This window comes from Branchiostoma lanceolatum, chromosome 8, assembly GCF_035083965.1.
Source record: "Branchiostoma lanceolatum isolate klBraLanc5 chromosome 8, klBraLanc5.hap2, whole genome shotgun sequence".
NCBI lineage: Eukaryota > Metazoa > Chordata > Leptocardii > Amphioxiformes > Branchiostomatidae > Branchiostoma > Branchiostoma lanceolatum.
The window spans coordinates 15535408-15548325 of NC_089729.1; the positions used below are offsets into that span (position 1 = coordinate 15535408).

General features: G+C 42.9%; 1 protein-coding gene across 1 annotated transcript in view; it reads right to left on the reverse strand.

Moving 5' to 3' along the window:
• Positions 1 to 7602: 7602 nt before the first annotated feature.
• LOC136440695 (von Willebrand factor-like) overlaps positions 7603 to 12918 on the reverse strand; it is a 34927-nt gene continuing 29611 nt past the window's right edge. The window contains exons 40-47 of the mRNA XM_066436796.1: positions 12589 to 12837; positions 12224 to 12391; positions 11648 to 11856; positions 10896 to 11021; positions 10200 to 10325; positions 9658 to 9751; positions 8667 to 8830; positions 7603 to 8322 (exon numbers count right to left, since the gene is read on the reverse strand). Coding sequence (XP_066292893.1) covers positions 7603 to 8322; positions 8667 to 8830; positions 9658 to 9751; positions 10200 to 10325; positions 10896 to 11021; positions 11648 to 11856; positions 12224 to 12391; positions 12589 to 12837 — 1856 coding nt within the window. The remainder of the gene's footprint in view (positions 8323 to 8666; positions 8831 to 9657; positions 9752 to 10199; positions 10326 to 10895; positions 11022 to 11647; positions 11857 to 12223; positions 12392 to 12588; positions 12838 to 12918) is intronic.

The following is a 12918-nucleotide window of genomic DNA, read 5'->3' on the forward strand; positions in this document are numbered from 1 at the left end:
CCGCTACAGTTTTTACACCACACAACCCACATTCAGCGCCCGTCGACCACGACTGCTCTATTCAAACACTAACACAATCGCCAGGGTTGCTCACGTCTCTATATATAGACGACGTCATGTAGTTCGTGTTTAATCATTAACATGAGCGTCTGTGGTGGAAAAAAATCCGCTGAAGAGTGTATTGAGCCGTGGTCAGATGGTCGCAGAGTAGCAACCGAGCAAACACAGCACTTGTGCTGAGCGGTGAGTACTTCAATATGGATTACCGCTAGACATCTGGGCCAAAACAGTGGAAGGAAAAGTCCCGTAGGCATGACAACACTGTCTTGAAGTAGTCTTGGGACTTGAGAGTGGCTGTTTTTGCTCACAAGCCGGCGGGAAAAAGACGTTAGAAGTATCCCCAGCGCACAGCCATATTTCACTGGGTCCGTGTGTGTGCCGGGATCTTTTCGAGTACGTTCGTGACGTTTCGGGGATACTATCATCAATACTTGTCCATAAAAAAGGACTTGTGGTCTATCGGGACATCTCTCCAACTACGTCTATACGACAAGGAAGTGTACAACTTCTTCTGGAGTTTCTAGGCTTGTGCTGAGATGGAAAAGCCGAGTCTTGGCGACAGAAACGTTGTTGTAAGTGAACCGTTGGAGTTCAAAATTGTGGAGAGATCGCCGTTTCTTTATGGAGCTACAGTCTTGGTGTTGTTAACGTTTGCAACCAACTGAGAACGTTCTTTTAAAACCTGATATCGGAGCGACACGGTGAGAATGGCGGCGGGTAAAGTTGCAGGGCCCGAACTTGACATCCACCGCCTGTACATGGCGCAGAAGAACAAGATGGAGTACTGTGCGATAGCCAGGCAAAAAGCTACGGACTCTACGGGAGGAGGCACATCCGTTTGGAACCAACATATCCTACGAAACGTACCGACGAAAAGAGCCGCCCTACAGCAGGGTATCAATCGGATGAACTCGTCTACCTTCGGTCGGCTTCGGCCAAGTCCGTTGGGGGGCACGAGAGCTCGGCCCCTCGGCACGTCTCGCAGCATGTCGGCCATGTCTCGAGGGAAACGATTCCACCAACTTCATGACTTTCTCCTCAGAGAAGATTTCTTTCAAGACGACGACGACTTGGCACTGACTTGTATGAAGCTTCACGAAGTTGTGGTGGTTGGAACTGCGTCGAAAATGAGCCCTAGGGAAGCAAAGACTGAGGAGAAATTACAAAATGTACAACAAAACGTCGTGTCGACTACGTCCGTTTATCCTGTACAGTTGCCGGCTATAGAGAGGCAAAAATCTCTGATCGATCGCGAGCCGATAGCACAAGAGGCGGCCAAACGCAGCAAGACTGCAAAACACCTCAGCAATAAACTTGCGCGTAGGCAAGCTCGAAAGACTTCCTCGCGGGCTTGGGAGCAACCGAGACCGAAGTCGTGCAGCGAGGCAGAGTCGTCCGATTTAGACTCTATCACAACGCCGGAGTGTCAACCACAGACGATTGAAAGAATGACGGACTCACGACCAAGAAGCGTCGCAGGACTGAAACCCGTCTCTAGAGGAGTTCCCTCCCCTGACCAACAATGTACAGACGACAATTCGACGGAACTTTTGACCACTACAAAGTCGCTCTACACACGCACAAATCGCGCGACACCATCAGTGTTAAAACTGAGCCCACTGACATATTTCGAAGTTGACAGAAACAATATGTGTATATCTGACACTCTCAGTACCACACAGGGTACACCGAGGCAACAGGCGTTCCCTAACCGGGCAAGGAGGGCATCGGAGCCGGTCATATCGGTAGCAGCGCCGCCGGAGCCGCGGGCTGACTCCCCGAGAAAGTCCATCATCAGGTCGAAGAGTACCGAAGCGTCCAGCGACAGTTCTTCGGAGAGCGACGGGGGTAGGCCCGAGACGAAGAGGTGCGCCAGAACGGTTAGATTCATGGGAATGGAAGTAAAGATATATGCACCAGACGCCCCCGTTATTGAAATTAGTCATAAGGGGTAGACACTAGACACTTGACACTAGACACTAGACACTAGACACTAGACACTTGATCTTATTTGTGAGTCAACATGTGCAAGAAACCTTGCCGCACTACTGCAGAAACTCTTTCACTGTATTGAGCATCAAAACAAGTTGTTTTGTTACTTGCCTCTAGCTAGATATCAGTCGTCATGCAAAGGATCACTGTCTTTATTTGAAAGTTAGAGTGTTTTATAGAAGAAATTTGACAGTATTGTAGATATCACTGACAAAGTCGACCAGGTATCATGGACCGACTGATGGCATGCGTTAATAGTGCGTTTTGTGCAAGTAAATTATTGTTAAAGGGGCACCGACTATAGTATTTAATTCATGTACAGTTATTTGCCCTTGATTTGGGAAAACTTGTTCTAAACTGTTATTTAGGCTGTTGCAATCTCATGATCTCTACTGACATTGTGAATGTCTAAAATTGCATTGTTTAATGTATACGTATACGTATACGCAATGAGTATCCAACATACGTGACGTGGAAATGGAAGAAAAAGACAAATGTTTTAAGATAAGGATATGTACATCTAACAACGACTATCAAGATACGTAAAAGCCATTTGATAAGTGTTGTAGTCAATTCTTAAAGGCAACCAAAGCAATATTAGGGCAAAAAAATGAAAATAAAAAAAGCTGAAATCTTTATGGTAGTGATATTTGTTTAGCACATTTGCGTAATAACTTCATACTTCATAGGATTTTAAAACCGCGCAAAATCGTCCCGTACGAAGATCCCCTTAGTTTCGTGAGCCCACAAAAACGCCAGGCACGATTTTCAGTGAGTTCTCACATTACAACAACATCATATGTATGCAACATGGACGTTGCTTTACATTGTGATAGTGTTGTTTGAACTAATCATGTATAGAAAACACTAAATAAATTGACTTTCAAAGTCAGATTTTCGGGCCTTAATATTGCTTTGGTTGCCTGTAACTGTTGAAGAAAAAAGTGATTGTTGAATGCACATATCTTTGCTAATAAATCACGTAGAGTCTACATGTGGCTTTGCGGGGTCCAAAAATATTTGTACTCGCTTAAAAGGGACGACTGTTGCCAAACAAATTAAAACCGTGTACATCTACCCGACACAATTGTCTGTTTGCTAGTCTTTCCTTTCCCGTCACCCTTAGTTTGAGGAACAGCGTCTTGGTAAACACTACACGATCTAATTTAAAACGCTAAGACATCTTAAAAGGACCAGGTGTCAAATTGACCCACTGATAGGGAATAGATGAATGCAAGAGGCTTAAACATTCTGTTGTTGTTAACACCGCCACCATCAATATCTCGTGTTAGTGTTTGCTCGTTTCTGTGTAAAGCTTTTTCGTTCAGTTTGAAATCCTTTGGTTGACTGTGTTATCGCTTAAAAGTCTCAATGCGTAGCATAGACAGGAGATGGCTGAACTGACAGGGATGTAATAGATTTGTCTGAAGGGAAAGACGCATACGCGTAAGAGTGACAACAGACGACAAAGGTTGCTGGGTGGTAAGACACCATTGTGACAAGATTGCACTGTACTCTCCAAGCAGAGGTTAGGCTCCGGTTAGTTATAGACTTTTTAAGGCGTTTTTGTCGGAGTTTCTATTTTGTCACAGGCTTGGCGACACAAAGAAAACGTGAGAAAATAGAAACGCCTATAACGTCCAAAAGTAACTGGATCCTTACCTCTGCTTGGAGATTAACAAGATTGTCTCACTTAGACAAATTAAAGCACTTCAGCCTTTAGGTCGCCTTTCAACTAGACGGCGATCGGTGTGCGACCGTTCAGCGACCAAAATTGGATTTTCGCAACCCATGATTTCATACTTAGAATATACATATGATGTAATAGTATGATTTAAAAGACAACAAAACACACAGAACGTTTTAAAAAAAACTTTGTTTATGAAATACTTTAAACGATCTGTCAAATCTTTAGTCGCCCAGAGGTCACCCAGAGGTCTCAACCTCTAGTAGAAAGAGTGTATTACAGAACAAAAGACGGTAGCTACGATTGGTCAAAGTTGAAAACAAATTAGCTCTTACGTTTTACAGACTAAATGTAACATACAAAGGAGCTATAGACATGGCGTTTTTGCAGGAAGCAGTTTGAAAATGTATGTTTCTTTACACTTTTGTAGAGAAGAAATCTTCAACCTCTTGTGACACGGCACGCCCATTCCTATGCAGTGTTAAATTTCGTCTTACCTACGAAAACGTTAAGAATTCGTTTCCACCAGGTATTTCAAGGGTTAGACACTAAAGAAACACAAGAGAAGTCCATACAAACACGTTATGCTCACAATGCTTTGATAGCCTCAAAACCCAGGAGCCATATAAGAAAGATGGCTACATCATTCATAGCAACCGCTTGTAGACTATACCTCGAGTCAATACGTACAACGCTTAATTCAATCTACAAAGTGCCAGCAACAAATTAAGGTACGATGAGATCTGAGAAAGACCAATGGCAATGACTTTAAAGTCTTTGTTTTGTTGAAGTGAGGCTTGTCCCTTTACCCAAAACACACTGAGCGACGCCCTACATTTGCAAAAGCTTTATCCGAAAGACAACATCCGGACGAACGTGAAAATAGCAACGTTTGCTGCCTTTTCTAGGCATGTGCGTCATTGCCTGGTATTCAAACCTACTATAGCTACCGAGTTTCTTCGCAATTCGTCCCCTTGCGCAAATAGAGAGGACGAAGACCTGACAACTATTATAGGTTTGAATACCAGTGTATGTGCGTCACTCTTGCTGCATTACTGACACTGAACCGTAAATATATGTGACGGGTACAAATAGAAATATGCGGGCCCTTCAAAAACTGAAAGTTGGAACAAAAGATCAATGTGAGACGGTTGTTACTGACCAAACACGGCATGACATTTCACTTTCATGACGAGTGTAGGGGGCAAGGGCTACGCCGCACGTTAACGCAATCCAGAATATCGGGCGAGTGTTCTTTTATCATGTATGTCTATAGACGATGGGGTGAGAGAGAGAGAGCGAGAGAGAGAGAGCGAGAGCGAGAGAGAGAGAGAGAAAGAGAGAGAGGGAGAGGGAGAGAGAGAGAGAGAGAGAGAGAGAGAGAAAGAGGGAGAGAGGGAGAGGGAGAGAGGCAGAGGCGGAGACAGGGAGAAAGACAGAGCCAGAGAGAGAGAGAGATAGGGCGAGACAGAAACAGTGAGAGCAGGGAGCGGAGAGACAGTCAGACAGAAGACAGAAGGAGAGAGCTCGAGACAGAGACAGAATCAGTGAGACAGAAACGGGAGAGAGAGAGTGGTTGATATGTACAGATTTGATAAGCGCGGGCCGGGGGCTCAACGGAATTCTCAAGTCACTGAATACAGACGAGGGAGGGAAGTATTGGTGTTCTACTAGTCATTACATTATTAGTCATTACATTAAAAGTATAAAAGGATGTCGTTCCTGATTCTGTTTATGCACGTTGAGTGGCCCAAGTAAGGAAAACCTCAACGATCTCCAAAGGTCATCGTTCGTAAGGACGGTCAGACGATATTTCGGATTTTTATCCGAATGTAACATACAGGTTTGTTTGTTTGTGTGCTTGTTTTTTTTTTTTTGGTTTAATCAAGCTATCCATTATCATCTTCCTGGAGTTCGCTTACACATTTACACATTTAACAGATTAAATACAATTCAATTAAATGTAAAGACCAAGAACATATGCAATTGATGAACAGAAAATCAAAGAAAATCAAATGTTGTGAACTTGTATACAGGTACCCAGACTGAAGTAGGCACGCGCGTTCTTCTGTTTGCTACCTATATTAGCTATGCTCCCTGATCCACAACAGACAGACACGTGTTTTTCTTTCCTTGACCCTCTTGTAAACGTGATGCTTGGATGAAAACACCGCCGTCTTTTCTATGCCACAATGAAACAAAACCAGACCGTCCATTGCAGCCGCGAAACCCTTCCGGTTAAGCACCTTAAAGAAAGAGCCTTTCGACCTCCTTAAGAAAGCACTAATGAGCCGCTGAGCAAACAACACTTGTAACGGTCGTTGCAGCCCTTTGGGATGCTTCCGACTGTATCGGTAGAACAGCGACCCCGTGTGTAAAGAGCACGGCGGGGTAGCCTCTCTACCAGCCTCTCTGGAGGCCAACCTTTAGAAATAAGACTACAAGTAACGAGGAAGAATAGAAGCAAAGCAATGTCAACTGGAGTCTGCTAAAGAGGCTATGTACAGTTACTGTACAGGCCTTTTAGATAGTCCTCCTAATGTCTTCTGATAAAACTCTAGCTATAGAAAGAGGAGAATCAGCTACCTTCTATCAGGTATCGCCAAGCCTACCATCAAGGACCATCTCACTGAATGTTTGTAGGAAGTAGTCAGGACTAAAACAATGAAGACGGTCTTAAGTGGACGTGATGATACAATTATTGAAATGTAAAGGGGGGGGGGGCAAGAGCATTTCCATCCCGCCTTTATAAGTTATAGCTTCACGGTTTAAACTGCGCATGTGCAGTGTGATGCATTGTAGGGTAGGTTGTGAAAGTTGAAGGCCCCTAAGACAAACAAAACTGCGATTGTTTACAAGATAGCCTTCACCTTTGACCTCGCGCATGCGCAGTTTAAATCGTAAACCGGCTTACTAGTCTTGGGGGGGGGGGGCAGTCGGTAAGAAGACGCTAATTGCAAGTACGTAAAAATAATTCAAACAAACAACGGACAGGAATATCCCTTCACCGCTTTTATTTATTTTTTTCTGGCGCTTGTTTGAACAATAATGTTCAGACAGTCATTCGCCGTTAACACCAGGTCCTACTAGTATACTACTACTGCCTGGGTAGGAGTAAAACGTTTTTCCATTATGATCCTTTTCAGCTGTTTCCCCTTTTACATCTTTTTTGTTGGTCATAATCAGTACAAACTCCCCATTCTACATGGCTTAATCAATCCGAACTGCTGCATGTCTATGCTAGACATTCAGTTTATGATAACTACATATATCTAGTACGTTTCTGCAGTACCTTAGTGGTACTAAATAGACTTATGAAAGAAAACAAATCACTAGCAAAGACAGCTTCCGACAGCATTCATAACAATCTTATAATCTCACATGTATGTATAACATCTATTCAATTCTGTTACATCAAGTATCTAAACATGTTAACCGTAATCCTACCATTCTATATGAATATCTGAACTACATTTTATTGTATGAAGTTAGCAATGGGCTAAATGCAAATAGCAAAGTAACAAATGGCTACTCTAGGTTGAAGAATGGTTGTCTAATAAGCTTTCGTCTTATTGTCTAACATCTTAAGAGCAGTAAAATATTAAGGTGGCCACCGTATAATATAGATTTAAACTATTTCTACGAAACAATATCAAATCGTATCTAAATGAGCATTTAACAAGATCCTTATTTAGCTTGTCTGCCGATTGCAAAGCATATGCTATAACATTGAAGAATTGAAGCTACATAAAGCTACTTTAACAGACTGTTGTATACGTATCTCTAAGACTAAAACAAAAAGCGCTACAACTCAACGTATATACTGCGTAAAGATGAACATCGGAATGGATGTCACTTGTTCATCATCCGGCAATAATCTCCTCGAGCTCACTCAGCACTTCCTCAAGCCCGTCAGGATCCGGAATGTGCTGAGTTTCCTCCAGCCCGTCAGGCTCGGGAAAGTCCCGGACTTCCTCCAGCCCGTCAGGCTCCGGAAAGTCCCGGACTTCCTCCAGCCCGTCAGGCTCCGGAAAGTCCTGGATTTCCTTCTGCCCGACAGACTCCGGAAAATCCTGGACTTCCTCCAGCCCGACAGACTCCGGAAAGTCCTGGATTTCCTCAAGCCCGACAGACTTCGGAAAGTCCTGGATTTCCTCCAGCCCATCAGGCTCCGGAAACTCCTGGATATCCTCCAGCCCCTCAGGCTCCGGAAACTCCTGGATCTCCTCCAGCCCCTCAGGCTCCGGGAACTCCTGGATTTCCTCCAGCCCACCAGGCTCCGGAAGGTTCCGGATTTCCTCCAGCCCGTCAAGCTCTAGAAGATTCCGGATTTCCTCCAGCCCGTCAGGCTCCGGAAAGTCCCGGACTTCCTCCAGCTCCTCAGGCTCGTGAAAATCCCTCGATTCCTCGAACCCATCAGGCTCGGGAAGGTCCCGGATGTTGGAGGGGTCCCGGATATCGGACAGGTCCCGGATGTGCTGCAGTTGTTGGTCGATCTCGTTGAGGACGAGTGATACCTCCCGGGTGGCTTCTTCTCCCTCATCGATGGCATTGGTCGTCAGCTCGGACATGGAGTCTAACATCTATAAAGACGGAGACTCAATTGTTGGATACAGAAATTCAGACGTTCTAACATCATCTAGTATATGGTGAGGAATACTAGCCATGATAGTGTGTTACATGTCATTCGATAGTGTGGTACAGTTACATAGAATTTGGTTTACATTACATATTGATATGTTATGGTAACAAAATGCTAGATGCCATGGCCAGCGGCTGCATTTGATTCAGTCATCTTGTGTACAGATACAGATATAGTTGGCTGTTGAACCGATTCACACAAGAAGACGGCAAAATGACTAACATTGTCACACTGACATCGATCGTTGCTAAGACAGCATGGTACATGTATGTTGAGAAAACGTACCTCTCTCAGCTGCATAGCAGCTTCCTCCCCAGTTTCAGTCTGTAGTGTTTCCAGGCCCAGGTTCTCCCGTCCTTCCAGGTCGTCCATCAGCTCCCCCGCCGTGCGCTTCAGGTACTGCAGCCCGTTTTCCACCTCAGCTCCAATGTTACGTTTGCCCTTGTCAGCTGTAATAAATTATACAAATTTGCTTGTTGTTCGTATATTATTACCTATATCTAACTTTGGAACGAAAATTAAAAAAAAAACATCGTGATATATATAGCCAGAAGGTATTGACCAATCAGTTGCCCTCATTTGATATTGACTATGATGAAGGCGCACCACTATTGGCCAGCTTCGCTCGGTGGTTTATATTAGGTGATTTTAGAAGCCTTCCATGCTTTATGTCACCATATACACCTCGGGGCGGGACAATAACCCTTTGATAACTTTACAGAAGCTACAAGAAACAGTATATACAGCACCACTGTGGAGCCCATCTTGCCTATATGTTAAAGGCGTAGGAAAATTATTGTTGTATTTCCGATTACGATCCTGAAAAAATAGGGTCAGTCGGTAGGGATTTTGTTTCTAGAGTTAGAGTTCGTCCAATTTTATCCAACAAATACTGTTTAACACTGTGTAAAACTGAAATGCATTTGGACACTGGTACTCAGTTTAACATCATATTGTGATTATACTGGTATATATTGTAGAAGCGCAACTATATCAATAAACTGAACAAAGAAGTATTCACTTTATATAAAATGTTCAAATTCTTAATCTGTCAAACAGGTTATCTGTTTTGTTCATCACTCATTTGTCAGATCGAAAATTCCCTTGCCATCGGTCGACCCCAGAAAAAGACTAGGGTCTGTAGGGGTTTTGCTCGGGTAGTCGGAAACACAACATTTTTTCCTAGGCCTTAGATCCCAAAGATTGCGGCAGTTTCTAACATGGTTATTTCTTACTACCACCCTTTTAAGTGTTGATATGGAACTTTAAACACTACCGTTACAGACGACTTCTAGCACTTTGTCTCTGATCCGGTCCAAGTCGTCAAAATCGTCAGCAGTAGCCACGTAATCGTCATTCGACGCGATGAGCTATAAGATATGGCAACTCTGACTTCTGCATCCTGTCGCTATCATATATCTAATGCTAGGGTCACATTTCAAATCCGGGGCCCGGCCGGGGAGTCTTTGGGAACGAAAAGTATGATATAAAAGACAACAAAAACACAGAACGTATTCAAAATTTATTTAAGAGCATTGCTTGTGCAAATTCATGGACATACACTTTGGTTTTTTGCTTCCGCAAACAGCACGGCCGGGCCCCGGTTAGGAAATGTGACCCTGCCATAAAGTAGCCTGGGTGCCATACGATTACTACTGGGCCTCTTGCAGTCACTACCCTGTAGCGATTGTATGAGCCCCGGTAGTAGTCGGATGGGACCTAGACTATATCTAAAGCACATATCAACATAGCATACATGATGTGGAACAAATATAGAGAAAATTATATATAGTTCAAAAGGTCAAAGGTGTTTCTCACCTTAAGTTCATCAATTTTGTACTTAGCCACGCCCACAGTGAACACGTGTGCACCCTTATTTTTGACGTACTGCGCAGGCTCTCTCACTTGGTCGGTGGCCTTTCCGTCTGTCACTAAGATGATAACCTGAAAAAATTATTGTGAAAAAATATAAGATGTGTATTATGATAATCCAGATCAGAGCAATCATTGGTAAATAAATCGAATTTATCTTTATCATATCTTTTTATCTTTGTCGCTGTTATCATCATCTTCTTGATTGATTATGTTTATTGTCTTTTGCTTAGCATCAGTTGATATCATTATCACTATTATCAATGTACACATTGTTTCCTTATGGAGAAATCTTAATCTGTGAAGCTTGATATAAAATAGCAAAATAATAGATAAAACATTCCATGCAATAAAAGCAATCGTCACTCTTAATGAAAGTATTCTGTAATTTTCAACACAAATGTTGAATGTAATTTGGAATAGACAAAAAATTGTAATTTTCAACACAACGATTGAACTTACACAATTGTTTTTTTACTTTCCAACTGCAGTTTTTGTCAAGAAATTTCTTGTTGAGCTGTCAAATTTTTTGATAAGTTCAATTTTCGCATGCGAAAAAAACAGTTCACCTTTGATTCAGAATTATCTCTATCAACACAGCAAAAGTACAAATGACACTGACAAGCTAAAAAGCATCCTCACCTTGTCTACATCATCACGTGCACCATTAGCCTTGGTGAACTCATTGAAAACCGCCTTCAGAGAAGCTCCCGTCTTGGTATGAAATTGATTCATGTACTCAATCTTCTTGATGGCATCAAGTAAGGCCTGTGTTGAGCAAAAGTGTACTTTTGTTTCATCATAATCATATCACATCATCACAGCAGTGTCTAAGCTCTGGTTGTCAGTTGCGAGAGCGTTATCATCAAATTCACCGTCAACATCATCATCAATAATATCATCAAGATCAGCATCATCATCATCATCAACAACATCGTCAATATCACCATCAACATCATCAACATCAACAACATCAACATTGCCAACGTACACTATCAACAACAGCATCATACCATCAACATCATCAACAACATAATCATCACTATCAACATCATTGTCAATATCACAATCAACATCAGCATCAATATCATCAACATCAGCATCATCTTGACCACCAACATCTTCAACACCACCAGCAACAGCATCATACCATCACCATCATCATCACAATCACAACCATCGTCAACATTATTATCAACATCATCGACAAAGCACCATCACCAACATGTTACCACATTGTCAACTTTGCATTCTGTACATACACCAGTTGATAGCCACCTACTACAATGAACTGTCTTCCTAGAAAGACTTAAATGAATAATCAGTTGCCTGACAAAAAAACTGCATCCTATTGACAAGATTTCTAACGTCAAATGACATTAAGATATACGCACCCCTCTGTTATTGTATTGGTTCATCTTGAACTCTGTTCGCATGTCCTTAGCGAACTGGTAAACGCCGATTCTAGCCTTGTTGGGTCCTATCTCAAACCCTGCTGCTAGCTTAAGGATGAACTGCCGCACTGAGGGGAAGTTACGTGTCTTCACACTCTTGGATCCATCCACTAAGACATGGATGTCCGCCTTTGCGTGACAGGTGGGCTCTGAAATTAAGGTTTCGCGATTAGAAAAAATGTTGTTTTAGCTTAGTCATCAAATTATCAATTATAAATCATAATTGCGTCAATTATTGTGTGAAAAGGGTAAAGTTCAATGCTCTTGCAACGTTTAATCATGGAAGCGACGAAATGTGCAATATTTTAAGACGTACATAAATTAAAGCTTTTAAACTTGATGTTTGTAAATTGAGTGCAATTCAGTGGCGGCCTCACTGCGAATTGAATCAAATAGTGCAGATCGATGGTATGAATCAGGTCTTCTTTTAGTTCTGTTGAGAGTTATAAAAAGGCTAATGAGAGATATTTTAAATAACAGATCATTAATCTATAACATTAGATAGAAGGTTCTCACCGGGAATGTCCACGGGACCAGAGGTCCATGTAATTCCTACACGGAGGTAGATGTGATAGCTCAGTCCGCATCCCCACACGTGATTGGACGACGAACTGACGTAGATCTGAGTAAGGCTTCCTCCAACTAATCGCCAGGCTGTTCCTACAGGCGTCTGAGCCGTTATTCCTGAGGAAGACAAAATAGCAAAATATATCAAACATTTTGTGTGCTGTATCTCTTAGGTGTTGCAATTGTTATACAAAACAAACAATGATGAAAGTCACTTTCTGTCACGGAAACGTTCTCGGGGATTCCTACATCTGCAGTGCAGGATTTGCAGCTCTACATTAGAGTGAAGGAATAAGACATGGAAAAGTTCTTACCGATTCGAATGAAGACCTGTCCAATGGCGCTCACTCCCCACACCACGTTGTAGCCAACACTGATGCTGACCAGGGAGCCCGTGACTTGGACCCAGCGTGTTCCAGCCGAACCCTTCCCTCCGTACGTACCGCTGCGGTACCAGATCGCACCGCCAGAGGTCACTCCCCACACGCCGCAGTACCCGATCGACACATACGACAGACCGCCTCTTATGGCCGATCCCCCAGGTATCTGTTGCCAGCCCGTTCCTGCGAAAGGCAGTGTATTAGATTACACTCCATCACGTCTATGGTCGATTAAAAAGGGATCAGCAACCTCAATGTTCTGTC